This window comes from Ammospiza nelsoni, chromosome 18 (assembly GCF_027579445.1).
Source record: "Ammospiza nelsoni isolate bAmmNel1 chromosome 18, bAmmNel1.pri, whole genome shotgun sequence".
NCBI lineage: Eukaryota > Metazoa > Chordata > Aves > Passeriformes > Passerellidae > Ammospiza > Ammospiza nelsoni.
The window spans coordinates 10378723-10396977 of NC_080650.1; the positions used below are offsets into that span (position 1 = coordinate 10378723).

The 18255-nt window shown below is 48.1% G+C and overlaps 2 protein-coding genes across 2 annotated transcripts in view; both read right to left on the reverse strand.

Moving 5' to 3' along the window:
- LOC132081360 (paxillin) overlaps positions 1-18255 on the reverse strand; it is a 44964-nt gene that overhangs the window by 6037 nt on the left and 20672 nt on the right. Inside the window, exons 2-8 of the mRNA XM_059485018.1 lie at positions 14790-15016; positions 14202-14317; positions 12197-12336; positions 11619-11820; positions 11033-11168; positions 888-1058; positions 370-543 (exon numbers count right to left, since the gene is read on the reverse strand). Coding sequence (XP_059341001.1) covers positions 370-543; positions 888-1058; positions 11033-11168; positions 11619-11820; positions 12197-12336; positions 14202-14317; positions 14790-15016 — 1166 coding nt within the window. The remainder of the gene's footprint in view (positions 1-369; positions 544-887; positions 1059-11032; positions 11169-11618; positions 11821-12196; positions 12337-14201; positions 14318-14789; positions 15017-18255) is intronic.
- LOC132081361 (uncharacterized) lies at positions 3456-5190 on the reverse strand. The gene is made up of 2 exons (XM_059485019.1): positions 4813-5190; positions 3456-4279 (listed from the first exon to the last, which is right to left on the reverse strand). Exons 1-2 carry the CDS (start codon positions 5029-5031, stop codon positions 3818-3820), a joined length of 681 nt encoding a protein of 226 aa, XP_059341002.1. The 5' UTR covers positions 5032-5190; the 3' UTR covers positions 3456-3817.

The window sequence follows — 18255 nt, forward strand, 5'->3', positions numbered from 1 at the left end:
CACACTTTTTTTTACCCTAAAAGGATCTTAGGCACTGCTTCCTCCCTCACACAGGGCCCCACCCAGTCTTAAGGACCAGCACTGGTGCCTGTTACCACAGGCTACCAAAAACAAAAGCTGAGGAATCATCACCAGAATGATGGAGCATTGTGGGGTTCTGAAGGAACTCCAGCAAAGGTAAGAGGGACCAACTCCACTCACTGGTGTAAGAATTTGACTGTGCCAAGTTGTTTCCCTTTCAAAGGAAGGCCAGAACAACTGCAGAAATCCCTGAACAAAAGCTTCCACCCAGGACACAGGGTGAAGTGGAATTTTAACACCCAGGCCTGCAGCAGCTTGCCAGCACCGTGGCTCCCCCAAGGAACTCACATCAAGGATGGGCCCGTTGCAGTAGTAGCAGCGAGGAGAGAAGAGGTTGTGATAATCCTTCTCGCAGTAGGGCTGCCCATCCCGCTCAAAGAAGTTCCGGGAGCCGATCTCCTCCTGGCAGTGGGTGCAGACGAAGTGCTCAGGGTGCCAGGTTTTCCCCATGGCTGTAACTACCTGTGGGGAAAACAGATTTTGGAGAACAATTCTATCTCTCCTTCCCCTAGACCACATGACAAGACACCAGCTGGAGGTCAGCAAGAATGACAAGTTCTACTACTCAAGTGAGCCCTGGACTGGGGTAGCATGAAAACTGAATTACCTATCATCTCAGGAGAGGGCAGTCCCTCAGGGGCAGGGTAGAGGTCACTGGAGGAGCTTACAGCGTACCTAGCCAGTGGATAAATAGAGTACTTCAGTTTCTCCAGCATCTCCAGTCTCTCCAGCCTCACGAAACAGCCCTCCCCGTTACTCCCAGCTGCAGCCCAAGGTCCAGCAATGAGGCAGCACCTTCAACTCACCTGCCCAGCAATAGGCTTCTTGCAGGCTCCACAGACACCTTTGGCAACTGTAGCTACACCCAGTTTGTTCAGGTCAGACTGAAGACTTCCCAGCATGGTATCCAGCTGACTGCCAGGCTTGGAGGCTGTGGATGGAGGGGAGCTGCTCCCAGCTTTTCCCTGTGCCATGAACTGCAGGTGAGACAAAACAAATGCTGTAAGGTGAATGCTGCTATGCTGATCAGATAAATGCCTGCTGTTGCTGCCAGTGACTCCCCTGCAGAGACAGACAGGAGTCAGCTACGCTCTCTGAAGAAGCTGTGAGAGCCAGGATCAAGTACACACACGTATTCTGCCCATGCAGAGACAAGCAGAGGACTGAGATATGTAACAGCAGAGTTGTGAACTGAGAATTTGATTTTCTTTCACTGCACATACAACAACAGTCACCAGCACATCCCAGGCACTCAGTACAGTGCTCTCTAAGCCTCTGCCAAAATTTTCCCTTTAGCTCATCAGTTCCTGGCCAGCTGACAAAGCAGACGCCATCCAGAGGGCCCCTTCTCCTTGACCTCTCTCCATTCCTATGCTCTTGCTCTCAGTTGTCTCTCCTCTCTGATAGAGATGCTCTTCTCTCCTTCATATCATCTCTCTTTCAGCTAGAACATTTTTTCCCTTTGCACCACCATCTGCACATCTGTCTGCCAAGTTTCTCTCTCACTCTCAGGTGGTTCTCACCCTGTGCCTGAGCTAAGCAAGTGGAAGCAGGAAGGAAGGAACTCTCTCCCAGCTGGCTGCTGTTTGCCTACAGAGAGGGCAGTGCATCCCCAGCAGACAGGGCTGCTAGGTGTACTGGAGCTGGAAATGTACCAGTAGGGAAAAAGGGGATTTGGATGCTTGTCTCAGAGGCCGTTTCTGAAACTCACACCACCACAGCACACACAGCTTGGAAAGGCTTCCAGAGGAGGGGAGAAATGTTTTACTGAGGTTCATAACTTATAAACAAAGCTTTATGTTCTCCTTGGCCACCACAGCCCCCTTTACAGACAAACCCCAGCAAGGAAATAAGAGATTATTTTAGCTGACTTAGCACTGCCATAGCTACTGTCAGGTTTAAGGACACACAAAGTTGGGTTTAGAGCACATTTTGTTTTACTAAGAGAGTAAATTAAAACAGACAAAAATCTATGCCTATGAACAACCCACCAGCCTGCTGCCAGCATAGCCAAAGGAGCAGGGACATGCTGAAGTGTTGCAAGCCTTGGCAGACCCTGCCCTTCCAGCCACAGGAGGAGCTCTATTCCCTGTGCTGCAGCTGCTTGTCCTTGCAGTTGACCAGTTTATTCAGTGATAAATCCTGGTTTCTGCTCATTTGTATAAACATTCTCATGACATACATGAATTTATCTGCTCTTACACACACATCCACACACTCCCCAGCCTTGCCTCACATGCAGTGACTCCCAGTGGATCCTAACACACAGCTTTTCCCCTCCTCTCTCAACTGACCTCTCCTACTCCAGCAGCACAGAGCAGCCCCATCACACCCCAGCATCCTCAGCCTAAAACAAACCCTTCACCACACAACACAACCACATTTGGTACCAAAAACTGTTAAAGTGACTGTCTGCAAAGCACACACACACCTGCAAGGACACTCTCACAGAGAGAGACAACAGTGTTTGGAGACAAAGCCTGTCCAGAGCCCCAGGATAAAGCCCAGGCTCCCTGCATGGTGCAGCAGGAAGAAAAGGGCTGTACTGTGTGGAAAGAATCACAGCTTCTCTTGCTCCAGCCAGGGGTTATTGCCACGCAGGGCAGGCACAGATGCCACACACAAGTGATAAATACCATCCAGGGAGAAAGGAGATGAGATAATTTAACACATAGCAACAGAGCACTTCACCCTTGTAGCGACCTAGAGGGAGCACACAGTCCTGCCAGTCATGGCTGACCCCAGAGCAGGCACAAATACCTGTGCACGCCTCCATTTCTAGCTGGCCTGGCCATCCAGCCCTCTTGACAGCTCACACATGAGCCCCCACCTGAAAGAGGCTTGTCTCCACCTCCGGTACATAATGCATGCTGTTTGTAGGGGACACTCAGCACATCATCCTCATGCAAACTGATCATGCAAAGGCCCTTCAAACTCCCACCCCTATGAGATCTGCCATCAGTCAAGTTCAGAAAGGAGCTCTATGAGTAGCAAACCATGCAATACAGGACATTATCCACATTAACAGAGCTGGGAGCCCCAGGAGCAGATCCCAGCACACTCATCAACCAAAGAGCACACATCATGCTGAGGAAACAGAAAGGGGATCCTGCCTTGTCAGGGGCTGTGGGGCCCCAGGGTGCAGGAGCAGCCAACAGACTGGCACTGCGGACTAGGGGAGGAGCAGAGGTCACCTGCAAAGTACAACAGGTCACGATGCAGAGATGTTTCTTGCTCACTGCTTTAGAGCTGCCTGCACACTAACACTGCACTGTACAAATGTGTTAAAGACTCCCCACCATCCTGGAGCTACAGCCCTTCCCTGGCAGGAGATGCAGAACCCAGGTCTGGACCATGCCATCTCCTCCCCCAAATCCATACAGTGGACACCTGCATAAAAGGGCAAACACAGGAAGGATTGCTGAGTTGCTCCTTCCAGCATGCATGTTCTGCCACCTTTTACTCCCCCTACTTCAGAGAGATTGTGGCAGGGAGAGCTCCATGCTGTGTTTCAGAGTTACCTTCTTAATCTCAGAGGGAAATGAGAATCCCTGCTGCATGAATTGACTGTCAGGACACACAGGACCCACATATCCCAGCAAGTTACTGCACAGACATGTACTGTGCATTACTACAGCTGGGATTAGATATTGTCCATGAGTCCTCCCTCCCATCCAGCAGTTCATACCAGCCTTTACCTGAACACTGTATCTACTGAGCTGTCAAATTACAAGCACTAGTTGGATTGGAAAATACTGCTAAAAACACAAATCAGAATAGAGAAGCCTGCCTGCATTTCTGGGAAGAAAGCTTCATCTTCAGTCTGACAGCCAACAGAGACAACTGCCTTGGTGCTAGGAGTCCAGGTCTGGGGAGAACAGGAATGTTTGGGATCTTCATTAGGAGGGGTGCCCACAACAGAAACCTCATGATAATCATTATCAGAAGCTTCCCACTGGAAGAGAGGCTGGGGAGCCAAGCTGAAGGAAGAGGAAGAGACTGGACTAGGAGCTGGGGTAGATGACACAGAGGAAGGCTGAGGTGGGATTGAGAGAAGAGATGCAGGGCCAGAAGCAGGAGAAGGAGCAGCATTAGCAGGGACTATCTTTGCAGCTTCTTTGGAAGGCTGGAGATGGGAAGAGACAGGAACAGAGATTGTCCTCCTGGAGAGGAGTGGGGACTCTGGAGGAAAAACCACCTAGAAAGACAGGGAGGAAGAAGAAAGGTGAATAAATCCAAAGAGGAACCAACAAGCACTTCCTTTAACAGGAAGGCTGGCTGCTACCAGTGTGTTTATCTAAGGGGGAAAAGCAGCAAGAAGAAGGGAGCCACAAAAGGTGCTGCTCTGTGTAGCTTAAGGAAGAGCACCGTTTTACTCATCCCCAGAAACCCCTGCACAGGTACAGCACTGGACAAAACAAAGCATGCCTGTGTATCAGGCTTCCCAGTGGGGTTTTGAAAATAATCCTCTCATGGACATTTGAGATGTGATAGCAGCAGACTGCATCAACAGATACCATAAGCAGCTCCCTCAGATCCCACTCCAGTTCTTAAACATCCAGAACTAGGACCCTGTGCTGCTTTCTCTCTCAGGCCAGACAAGGGTGAATAGTTACTTCTTCATTTTGTGTTGTTTAGGATGCTCAGAAACTCAATCTGCACCTCCACACAATGGGATCTGGACAGAGGGACATGCTGGAGTTTCCCAGCACATGTGACCCTGCTTTCTACCTTCTCTACTTGCTGTTCACCACTCTGCTCTTCCCCCCGGGGCCTGGCAGTGACAATGACCCCCTCTGTCAGCCAGGCATCCTGGCTTGGCCATTCTTCCTGCTCCTGGTTATCGATGCCCAGCCTGTCCTGAAGCTCCTCAATCAAGCGATCCTGGGACTCAGTCTTGTGGAATATGGCAGGACCTAGTTTGCGCCTTGGAGAGAGGTCCCGAGACATTGGATGCACATTCGCAGTCTCTTTTGTCCTCTTGATTAAAGATTTTATCTAAATGACAAAGGCAATAGTATCAGCAGAGAAGAGCAAAGTCAGAGCAAGCCCCAAGATGCAATAGCACAAACTCAAAGACATTAGTGACAATTGTGAGCAGGAAGAGTGATGGCATTTATTCCACAATGCCAAAATTCCTCTTGGCACAGCCCAGAACAGTGACTCAGTGCAAGGAAAAACCCTGTAAGGACAATCACAGCAGCCAAAAATAACTGTCTAGAAAAGGAAGGGAAAGATTAACCAGTGGGAAGCCAAGATAGGAGGTGCAGCATGAGCACTCCACTGAGCATTACAGAAACCTCAGCATCACAAGGGCACAGAGCTGTGCCTCTGTGTCTGCCCTTGACAGGCACAAGGCTCTTGGTCAGAGATGTCTGGTGCACAAAGTGTACTTCCAGAATGGAAAAGAACACTGACAGCTTCAGTAATGAGACCCAAAACAGTAAACAGAGCAGAGAGCTGCCATCCCAATCAGTAGCATGAAACAGCCCTTTCAGCTTTTTGGAGGTCTCTGTGGACTGAGCCTTACCCCAGTTAGGGAATGAAAGTCCACTTCACAAGGAAGTCCCTACAAACTGCCATGTTCTGTGCTGCTGAATCACATGCAGGAGAGACCACAAGATAAAGCTGGGGGTTGTGAAGCCCTGTGAGATGCAGCTGTCAGTGACACTGCTCAGAGCTCGTGCTGTTAGTGGGGTGAGCTGGGGCACACTCGCTGCATGCACACACTGTGAGTGTGCTGGCAGAATAGTCCTGGCTAGGACTCGCCCTACTCCTACATTCACTCAGTGCCTGCCTGGCCTGATGCAGAAATCCTCTCAATGGGTGGTTTGGAGACACATGGCAGATCCCATCCAGCCTTCCCAAAGGTTTCAGGAGATTCCAGAGTGACTGCAGAGCTTCTGAATTGCTCCTTTTCCTGGTCTCCTCTGGCCTTGTTCGTGTTAGCAGTACCTGCCTTCCTAGGAGTTCTGTCTCTGCCCTGCCTCTTCTTGCCCACATCAGGACTGTGGTATACCTTGGTTTCATGTGGCACTTCAGCTTTTAGCTCCTGTCCTTGCTTCACTACAAAGCCCAACTGGTTTTTAGTGTCTGGGAAGACATCCCACCGATCCAGGGCAACAACAGAAGGTTCATTAACAGAATCCAAAACACTGTCATTCTTTGCATGCACCTCTGGCGCATGTGCAGGCAGCTCCAGGGGCCACAGCTCATCTAAAGCTGTTTCCACACTTCTGCCCTGGGACGAAAGAGCTGAGTTGTCCCTGAGTGCTGCTCCCTGCTGATGCAGCTCCTTGGCTATCTTCCCCTTCTTTGAAATGGGTACACTTGAGATTTTGGGGTCAGTTCTCTGCTCCTTCTTCTCAGTCTCTTTTGCCGCATCATAACCGAAGCCCCGTGCCTCCACAGTAGCAGACCTACAGAGAAGCTCCACATTGGAAGCTGGCACAGCCTGGGAAGTATTTCTGGAAGAGTCAGGCTTTCTGTTCAGCTGAACTAAGCTGGCAGAGGCCGCTTGCTCCCCACGAGTAGCATAACCAGAGGAGCTCCGTGGTGGGGGCACAGGGACAGCTTGTGCTAAATGGGGCACAGGTGGAGGGGCAACAGGGTGCCCTGCCAAAGGCAGAACTGCAGTGTCACTGCCTTCCTCAATGCAGCTGTCTGCTGGGGGGACAGATGCTGCCACTGTTGAGTCCCCACTGTGACTTGCAGAAGGGTGTTTGGAATGGGACAGCACGGCTAAACTGTGAGGAGTGTTGCTGGAGTCTGCATTAGCTGAACTGGGAACCGGTTCAAGGGAAGATTCAGAAATCAGAGACACAGTGGAACTAGTCTGCAAAAGAAGAGATAGAAGGAATAAGGAGAGAAAAAGATAATGACAGAGATAAGGAGAAGAAAAAAAGGCACAGAATTAAGCATTATAAGAATCATGACTCACAAGCCAAAAACCCATGCTGACCCAAATCCTTACTTCCAAGATTAAGGAAGAAAAACGAAACACCCAAGAGCAGAACCAGTATGACATTGTACTGATCTTCACGAGTTCTACAGCCACTGGGATCCTTTTCCTGGGCCCTCATCCTCAGTGATAGCTCGGTGTTCACCTGCAGCTGTGATGGGGACGTGACATGGCCACTGCCACTGCTGGGAAGTGCAGCTCCAAACCCAGGAGTGTCTTGACTGTGAATAAAGGTCACGTAAACTAGCTCACAGTCAGACATGTAAATTTTGTATTCCAAAGCTGCAAAAAATTCAATCAATTAATAGAACAAAGCATGACATTTTCTTCTTGATACACTTAATAAAATGCTCCAGTTGGCTGAGTACATGGCAATGAAAACAAAGCTTCAGGGCATTCACAGCAAAGAGCAGATGACATGGGCTTTGTTCTATTCACATCACTAATCTCACCTTGGAAGTGACACACACTGAATCTATACAAGCCTGTCAGTCATTCCATGCTCTTGTGAGCATTGCTTAGGTGGCAGATTAGCCTCTTCCCCTTAGGCCAAAGACTCCACATTGACATTGTAATAAAATCAGTATTAATTTTGATCCAAAAAACATTCTAAGAAGAACAATTAATACAGAGGTTTTTGTTTTCCTTGACTTACAGGATCTTATGAAAACAAAATATCATGGGTCTTTCTTTCTCCACTTCCAGTGGTTCCTGACTAAACTCTAGGAGACAAAGTAATAGTACTCCTTTTCCTTAGAAAGGGGAGACTCAGAACAGCAACTTGGACAACCTGAGACCAAGACTGTGCCTACTCAGTTTTAAAAATGTACCCACAAAGGATTTCCAAATCCAAGAGCTATCAAGACCTGCTCTAACTCTTCATCCTATTTTCCAGAGAAGCCTAAAGAAGCCACATGCTTGTGCTCTGAGGTGGAAGGGCACATAACTTCCTAAGCCCCAGGTATGCCACCTCAGTCTCCACTTACCTTTCTGAGATACTTATAACGAAAAAAACTATAGAATTAACCAGAACATGCACAAAACCTGTCAGTAAATGGAAGAATAATAACTTTCAGCTGATCTGAGCTCCGCCATGCTGAGGGGCCAGGAGCTGGCACACACACACGCTTGCAAAGTCACACCAGTAGTGCTACAAGGAGACTGTTCTCAGAAAGGAAAGAGCAATAAGAGACCAAATTTCATTACAGATTCTCTTCCCTTCGAGTAGCACAGCCAGGCTACTGTGACCACAGTCACAGCTGAGAGGAAAATGACTAGCCAGTATATTAAATGAGGGAATATCCCAATATGCCCTCTCCCTGAATTCTGCCTAAGCTGGGTGCACCTGTAAAAGTAACCTGGCTTGATGCTGTACTTCACATTTGGCTTCCAGACTTCCTAAAATGAAGTCAGTCACTTTCAAGGCAAGAGTGGCATTGTGCTCAAACAGTATTTTCAACATACTGAAACCATACTAATTCCAAAGTAAGAGCAATGGGTGAGCACTCTACAGTAACAGAACAGTTAACTGCAAGTATCCAGCTACGCAGTGAGCAGGCATCACATTACACAGAAATGGCAGAGGGTAAAAAAACAAGTGCATTAAGTAATCTCAGTGCCTGATGACTGATTAACCAGATAACCAAAATCAAACGGATTCTGTAAGCAAAAAGAGGAGCAACAAACCAGGGTGAGCAAAATATAATAAAAGGGTAATGAATCATCACCTTCTACTCAGGGGTACAAGGCAAATCAGGCACCAGTGCCCTCCACTCCTCCCATCCTCATCTATTGCAACTTCTATCAATTCCAGCTAATTACACATCATATTTGGGTTTTTTATTCTATATCCAGCAGTCACACACAGGTCTGATGCTCCAACAGCAGCCTTTCATATTCCACCTTCACAAGGACTCCCCTTGTCTCCCTTACATTCTGACACTGGTACAGACTAGAATACATTTTTACAGCCATGTTAACATCCCCAGCTGGCACAAACAGAAGAGGTATAACCAAACAGAAAGGACTGAAGGGAAAATGAAGTAACCTGGACAACAGGAGAAAAGGAAAGTAACTTAAAAACAGTCAATGACATCATGAGCAAAAGGGAAATGATCACAGAAGCCATGTTTCTTGTGCTCCAGGAAGAATGTTTAGGCACAGATGAGCTCAATGCTTCACAAAAATATCAATGCTGTGCTTAATAAAGCCCAAATCTTAACATCTTGCTGCATTTCAATTTGGTCTCTGAGGTCAACTGAAAATTAAGCCAGGAAGGCAGGTGGTGTTAGCCACAGCAGCTCATTTCTGTCACACAGGTTTTAGCGGAGATTCTAATGCTTCTCAAGAGTGCAAAGCACTGAACACCCACACTTTAAAATGTCCACTCCCTGTTCTCACCAATGAAACCTGGGCTGGGCAAGGTCATTTTGAGCTGCCAAGAGCTCACCTGGGAGCAAAGGCTGGGCCACACTCTGAGCTGGTTTCTGATAAAAGCAGCAGGGGCACAAGGCCACAGGGCTCAGCTCCCACAGCACACGGAAGGAGCAGGGCACAGAATGCCAGAAGCACCAGTGGGAACTCTCTCCAGCTTCACAACACTGCAGAGCTCCAACCAGGCTGAACAGAGCTTGTGGCTACCCTGCACTACACCCTAGGATGTCAGAAGGAGTAAAAAGGCAACACTAAGGTGCTCATATTTGCAAGTGACTAAACACAACTACAGTAAGTCTAGAGAAAACACTGAGGAACTCACAGGTGCTCACTGATTTAGGTGCATGTGCCAGGAATGGTAGACTGAATCCTATTCCAGCAAGGACAAGGCAAGTGAAGCTTCTCAGAACACGTGTGCTCAGTGCAAGGTTCTGAACTCACACACCTGTCACAGCTCTGGGTATTGTACTGATCTCCATGGGACTCCCCAAGCACAGAAAGAACGGCAAACAGAAAAAGCTGTCACTACATGTTCTATTCCTCTCCTCACAAAACACTGCTCAGCTCTGGCTGCCCCACCTAATGTCATCTAGGAGGTGATGGAGTTCAGCACACACAAGAAATTTCAAGCATCCAGCAAAATCTTCCATACAGGAATAAAGAGAGTTAGGAACTGATTTAGGATTAGAAAGCAGATAGTATGTAAAAAAGGCAAACCAAACAAAGAAATATTTGCTTTCTCCATCTCTCTCAGAAGAAATCCAAGTCAACAGTTCAGTAAAACTATAAGCAAAGCAGCTGAAAGTAGAAAGTGAGAAAGTATTTTTCATTTTGCCATGAGTATGGGTAAATGAAATCTCATGAGAACAACCTCCATAGTTCATCATCTAGCGCAGGAGTGGTAACACATCCACATGAATAAAGAAAAAGTTATTCAAGCACATATGCTGACACTGAATAGTACTTACTATCCTTTGCCCCCACAAGAAACTGAAACTTTAATCCCATGTTGAGGTGAATAAGAGATTTTGGTTTAAGATAAAACCTTTGAAATCTCCTTCTGTCTGAGGTAAACACTTCAGTGCTCACACCAAATGCCTGGGATATCCATTTTCCTCAGGGAAAGCACATCAGGGTAAAAACACACTCCAGAGAGGAGTCATCCCACAGAACAGAAGGGCCTGGTCTCTGTCAGAAAGCAGAGTGGTGTCCCATGCCTCTCTCCTTCTCATTAAGTTGTAGCACAGCAAAATAATTCACTCTACCGAGCAGTAACAAAGCTCATTATCTTTGGCAAACAGACAAACTGCAGAACCAAAGGAAAAACAGATCCCAGAACTGCCTTCCCCTGCCAGTGATGACAATTTATAGCAGTCAAGGACACCTACAGCCCCACTCAGAAAGCAAAAATACACCACAGGAAGTTTATCAGAGCAAATGTGAGAGGGAAAGGAGGCATTCTGGAGACCAACCGAGGTCAGCAAATGTGGTTAACAGGCAAGAGAGACTGGGCTGGGTAGAGACAAGATGAAGCACTAATCTGCCATGACAGGGTACCTTGAAGTCAGAGAGAGATGCCATCAGCTCATCCAGTTCTCGTGTAGCTGAAGAAGCAGAAATTCGGGTCTGCTGCTGACTGGCCGTGACACGCTGGGGGCTGCTCACCTCACCCTGGCTCACAGTGATTGCAGGCCTGGCCAAGGGGAAAATTAAAATAAAATTTTAAGAAGAGTGTGTTTAAACATTGGAGGGCACTCCTAGACTGAAGTCCCACTGTTCCCCCAAGTAAGCAGAGCATGAGGAGTTTCATCAGCACAGCCCAACCTGGCCCAGCTTCCCCAGCACGTGCAGACCCTGCTTCACGTGTGCACACACATCCCATCCACTAACAAACAGATGATTCCTGAACATTCATTTTGTATTTGTGGTCAGCTGTAAATCTGAGCTTGAACAGTCTACACTCTAATGGATGATTTATGCATTTTTCCATCCAGAAGTAGATTACAAAGCACCAGTACCCGCCTGACTTCTGACCCTTTAGACAAAGCCCATCTTCCATCCATCACTGTCCTGCAGCAGCTGCCCCTACACTACAGTCACCATTCCCCCAGGAGCCCATCCCACCCCACCCCACCCAACTCACACTGGACTTGGCACGGAGCTCTCCAGCTCATCCAGCAGGCTCTCCACGCTGGGTCGCACATCTTCAATCCCACGGGCACCATTTCGCTTTGGCTTCTCTTTTGTCGGGGGTGCAGCCTTCCCTCCCCCTGAGCTGCTGTTCTCTGGGACAACATAGTGAGGGCCAGCCACGCTGGGCAGTGATGGGCTTCTGCCAGCCTCATCTGAAGAAAGGGGAGCAGAAAAGAGCCATTCAGAGCCCCATTCCACACACACACACCTGCTAATCACAGGCAAGTGCAAAACATTGTCCGGGAATCTTGTGGAATATCCATCTTCGAGGATATTAAAAACTTAACAGTGCAAGGGCCTGAGCAACCTAAACTAACTCAGAAACTTAAGTTAGAGGCAGTTTTAAAGTTGGCCTTGCTTTGAGCAGGGTGCTGCAGCTCAGACCTCAGGAGATCCCACCCTCACTAAATAAATCTTTGATTAAGGGCTGGAGGGGTCCCCCTCACTAAGGATGTTGGAAAGAAAAAGCAAGGTACTATTCTGAGAATCAAATTATCCACTCATGCCAAATGTCTTCCTATTCCTTACCTGCTGTGAAGCCACTGGGAGGGGTATGTTGAACAGCATTCAGTTCCAGAAGGAGCCTGTCCAGTTCTGAGAGGTTGCTGCCCAGAGAGGAGCTGGTCATTGTAGGAGACGGTTCTGCAGACTTCTGCTTGTTTGGGAAACTGAAGATAAAAGGGAAATGTGAAACTTCAAGATACAGCAGAAGGATGGAGGGAAACTCATTGGGTTCCCAAAGTTTAGACATGTGCTGTGGTCTTTTCAGGCTGATGCTTTTAGCTCTGGGGGTAAAGAAGACACATGCTTTGTGACATGACTAAACACAGCCACTGCTACTCTTGTAAATTAGAAAAATAGCGTTGATGGACAGGGCCTCTGATTTCATGACTATGTGCTGCCCAGCCCTGTAGGAAAGAGTTAACTGTCTGTAGATCCAAAATGCACAGAACAGCAGCAGAACCATTAGCTCACGTACGGGAAAACGGCTTGTTTCTGCTGACACCACACCAAGCAGCAACATCCTCCTCCCTGAGCGAGGGAATGCAGGGCTAGCACAGACTGGAGACAGAGGCAAAGCACAAGCCTCAGGTTAGCAGCAGAAACTGAAAAGCAGTAGGATACGTCATAGCCTCTTGCAACACTCAAAGTCTCCCCAGCCTTTAATTTGGGGAAATCGAATCAATTCATAAAAAAGTAACTTGGTATTATTTTCTACTGTGTTAAACACTCATGCATGTATAAGGCACTATCTGTAATTACTACTAGTCTTATATGGGTGATATCATTTACAAGACAGAATTGCAAACTGTTCCAAAGCAGAACTTCACATAAATGCAGTGATTTTTAAAATGGTTACACTATAGTAACAGTCGTTCCATTGTCAGTGGCAGGAACATTTTTTTCTCCTGGTTTTACAAATGAACTTTACAAATAACTTTTAATGCTCTAGAGGTTCTTATTTTATCAAAAAGATATTTTCCAAATCCAAAATGGGAACTTCTGCCTTGTGCACAGACCACATTATGCTCAAAAAGTTAGTACCTAGCAGGTTAAGGACTCTGACACCTGTAACACCACTGACAATTATGAATTCCATAAGGAAGTTATCCTTCTCTTCAGGTTGAAAAACAAGATCCACAACTGCAACCTGAGGAGAACATACTTCACGTCGAAACAACACCCCAGTTACAACTAACACCAGAACCAAGCCATGGCAGACCCTTGTTCAAGAGGACTTAGGGTTCTAATTACCTTCGTTTAATACTAATTGCATGCAGTCATCTGAAAAAATTGCAATTACCATCTCCATTGGACCACCTCTGGCTAGGCTGCCCAGAGAGGAGCTGAGCTCTAACCAGAATTAGTTCTGGTTGGAAGCAACTTCCTGCTCAGCAGAAAGAGCTGGCATGGTTCGATTATGACTCCAAAGAAATACCAATCTCCAAAGTGTAAAAAGGTGCCTAGGATGAATTTCTGACAGCACTCATCCCTATATCAGCAGAAAGGTCTGTCCTGCTGTGCAGGCTACTCCTCCAACCTCTCAGAGTGAGAGCAGCTGCCTTTGCAAATGTGAACTTGCTATCTGTCAATCACCTACTGAGAGGGAACTTTTAAGAAGCTTGAATTTACCTGAAAACTCAAGTCCCTGCACAACACCCCAGACCACAAGTACTGAGTTCCCAGGGAAAAATAACCCCAAGGCCATCCACCTCCTGAAGAACTTTTGTGCTCTTTAGCAGGGGGGTGGATTTGTCACTTGTGTCTGGATCATATCCTTCACAACACAATCCAGATCCTGCTGTGTCTGATGGATCCTTAACCTCCTGCAGCTGAGCAAGCCCAAGGGCCAGGTCAAAGTTTGAAGTGAGTATGAAAGTTACAGTGGTGTGTTACAAAAGAGGCAATCAAAACTGACACAAAGCAATGTAACACACACGGAGAGCAGTGTTTGTTTCCACTTATAGAAAGTAGCTTGACCCTCAGCAAGCTCAAGTTGTGAGTCAGGCTTATCTCAAAAGGGACAGGATACCTGTAGACGTGTTCCTCTTCACTGGCACGGGGAGTAGGAGAGTTGAGCCCGTCTCTAGGAACGGAGGCACTGGAGCTTTTGGCACTAGAGCTGTATATAGGAGACTGGGACTGAGGCTGTGGAAACAAGATTTGCATTGGAAACAGAGAATACAAAACAAATATATATACTACTGCATTACAAACCCATGCATTGACAAGGCAGAACAAAATAAATTATCTGCTCTTTAGTCAAGCCAGTCTCTATCAGATGGGCTACACCAGGAACAGTTTTCCCCTTACTTCAGACCTGCCTATGAGTCACAGATTTGTGCTGGAAACCCCCAGTCTGCCTTCCACAGGCTCAAGACAGATGAGTAACACTAATCTCATCACACCACCATTTTGTCAGCACAATGACGATGGCTTTCAAATTCTTTTCTGCCATTTGCTCCAACCAGTTAATTCTAATAAAAACACCCAGCTCCCCCCCCATTTCCCTGCTCCACAGCCAAATCCATCCTCACTTCTCCCTATTTCCTCCTCCTTACTTTGCTGAGACCCTGCACTCACAAAACAAGCACCCTCCCACCCACACAGCCCCACTCACCTGCTGGTGGCCGTATCTGGGTGTGCTGGGCTGCCACTGCTCTGAGGGGTCGATCACGGTGCCATTCAGGGCGTCGTTGGAAGGCGGTGGGGGCACCGGGGGTGGCACAGCAATCTCCTGGTACGTGTGGTTTCCAGTTGGGTAGGAGTAAGGAGTTTCCTCCGTGAGAAACACTGGGCGTTTGGAGATATGAGAGGTGGTTGATTCCAGGTCTGCCAGTAAGGCGTCTGCAGGAAAGCAAAACAACCCAACAAAATGGTAAAAACCTGGACTAGAGCTTTCTCTCTTTCTTCTCATTTAATGTATCTGTGTCAGAAGTTTTTTGGGAGGACTTTTCATCTTGGGTAATCTACCAAATGCCTTTAAAAACACTACTGCTGCTCAGGAATGAACGAGTTAATCTAACTTGTACTACAAAGAAAACACCAACATGTAGCAAAGCAGCCAGAAAAGCTGTGTCAGTCTCAGATTTTTGCCTTAACTGGAAAAACACACAACAACTGGAACCTGTAGTTTCACTGTACCCTGCAGAAGTGCAACCTAGGCAAGCCTGTCCAGAGATTTACTCCAACAGGATATTGACACAGACTAATTACAGGCCCCACATCATCACAGAGTCATTTACTGTGGCCGCAGGCACTGCTTTCTGCAGGAAACAAGATCTCAGGAGGTGTTTTCTCCAGAGCCCAAGGCAGGGAAGAAGCATGAAATGCTCAGAGAGGTCCATCAGAGCAGCAGGAGGATGTATTTCAGTTCTCCCGACAAAAATCCCCTCAGTACATCATACAAACAGTTAACAAGTTTCCAGAAGCTGCCAGGTAAACGCCATTTCTTCTATTCTTAACTAGATGGGTGGAGACTGCTCACAAATTCCTCAAGAGAAGGAAAACCTCCACCAGCTACAAACACAGTCACTCATGCCAGGCAGAAGACCCACATCACACAGTTAGCACTTCTCAAAAATCTCACAGTCCCATCAGATATTAGGCATAAAATGGCATTCCCAGCCTTCTGGATTTCTCCCTGCAAATGTATCCTCTGCCCATTCCCAACCCTGCACTCCTCTGGGCTGACTCAAAGGCAAATCCTGACCTGCTGGACCTTCCAGCCCGTGTGCCCACCCTGCAGAGCCCATTGCAGTTCCTGCAGGGGAAACTCCAGTGAGCGCCTGCAGGTCTGTGCTGCACTCACTTTCCAAAGAAAGCCTCGCTGGCCACGGGCCCAGCTTTCCACTGGGGCAGCAATGCCAGTGCACACCTCAGCAAGGCTGTTAGAGAGGAGTCAGCTCACTGGAGACATCAGGACACATCCGGCAGGTCCCTTTGGAGATGTGGAATTCAGCCAGAAAACAGGAATAGAATACGCTTCAGGAGAATTGGGAGGGGACACTGTGACCCCCCCGGGATCTCCCCTCCCCCTGCACAGACCCTGCTGTCCCCAGAGAGACTCAGCAGAACCCCTCTGCACACAGCAGGTACCTGACACTCAGGTTTGGGCACAGGGGCTCAGCCTGAGTGTGGCCACCCTGCAGTGTCCCCCACCAGGTCACAAGGAGCTGGTGGCACCAGAATAGCAACCGAGCAACTGCTCACACTAATGGCTGCCCACAGCTCCCCAGGCAGCACCTGCCAGCCCTGAGCCACTTCCTGAGCACAGCACTCCACAGCAGCCAATGCACCTAGCAAGCCTTCAGGAAAACGTATTGGAAGAGGACAGTATTATTGAATTACAACATGAGGAAGGTGCTGCTTTTATATTCACTCTTTTCAAAAAACCAAAGCATCACAAAAGAAAAAATAAGCAGTCCTGCACTCAGAGAGTAGAATACAGCCATTAGCAAATTAAATGCTGTGTTAAATTATTTCTATACACCAAAGATGCTCCAAACCATTAAAGTCACAGGATCTATCTCCCTAAAGGGACCAAAATATCCCAGAAGCAGATTCTCTGAAGGGAGACAAGTATTCCACAGCTGGGGAAAAATGAACTGAATCTTCTTTTCAAGCAAAGGAACAGCTGGTGGGCTGCAGAGTGAAAGGCACATACCTGCAGGGAACTGCCGATCAACCGCAATTCCTACAGTCAGGCAGGTCCTGCGACTGGAGGTTTCACGCACACCACCTCCCAGAGAAGTGCTTGCCTAGAAGGAGTGGTTTTTGCTTCTCCCCTCCAATGACAAAGGCAATTCAAACTCCACCAGGAAGTGAAAATCCCGTGAGGGTGTTGGGCTCCTCCGGCCCTGCAGAGGGGACGCGAACCATTTTTCCACCCTCCACCAGCCCTCAGTGCAGGAGCAGCAGCTGTAACCATCTCACCACAGACACTGCCCTGCTCGGCTCCTCTCTGTGCTGCTGATCATGGGACAGACACCCACTGCCTTTTGCTGATGGCACACACACAGTGAGCTCGGCTACACGCACTGATTTACTTTTACAGGTCTGCGGAAGAAGGGAGGTCTGGAAATGCCAGGAGCACTGAGCCCCATGGCTGTGAAGGAGTTAAGGTTAATGATTAACCGCCCCCATGCCCTCCCTCTTCCTGACTTGAGCAAACAAGGCAAAGCCGAGGAACGGAAAGCGGAGGGAGGAGAAAAGGCCGGAGAGGAATTACTCGGTTACTCAAACTAAACTCCAACTTTACAACTGATATCGAAGCAGCTGCACGAAGGCACCACCCCAAGCGGGCGGGACAGCAAAGGCGCTCACACACCGGTTTCCCGATGTGAAAGGATTTCGCTCAGTGCTTGCTCGGCCCCCAAATCTGCAGTCCCCTGTCCTCCCTTCCCTGTGCCCCCGCTCCTCCAGGCTCACAGCCATGACAGAGGGAAGATCTTCCCCATTCACGTTCCTCCCCGTCGCTGTTCCCGGATCCAATCTCATCAACAACCACAGCTCTCTGAAACTGCTGAAATGCGAAATTGCGCCCGTTCAAAGGGCCCGGCAGCAGCAGCAGAACGTCCCCGGCCAGGGCAGGGTGAGAGGGGCAGCGGCACCGTCCCACCCCAAAGCCATCATCCTGCCAGAGGGAAGCGATTCCCCAATGCACAGGCACGGGCTGCAGGTCCGTCCCCTGGAGGTCAGCCCAAGGAGTTCCAGAGCGTGACTTGAGGCTATTACTCAAAACCCAACCAAAAATTAACCAAAGGGATTAACATTTTGTTTTCCATTAAGCACTTCATCCCAAGAGGTCCCAAAGCACTGTGCATTCATTTAGGATTTGTACAACTAGTAGAAGACAATATGAGATAAGAGATGAGGGGAAAGAATGGAGATTTATTAACAGAAAAAGATGCATCACTCTCTCTTTTGCAAAAGGGACCAGCATCTGTAACCTGATGAACTGTGACAGGGATGCTGTGCCTTGTGCTGCACCTCTCGTCACAGCACTGAGTTCACAACAGTGACTGCTCCTTAAATGGAATATTAAATGCTTAAATAGAAATATTACAGTCTCGATCGATTTAGTG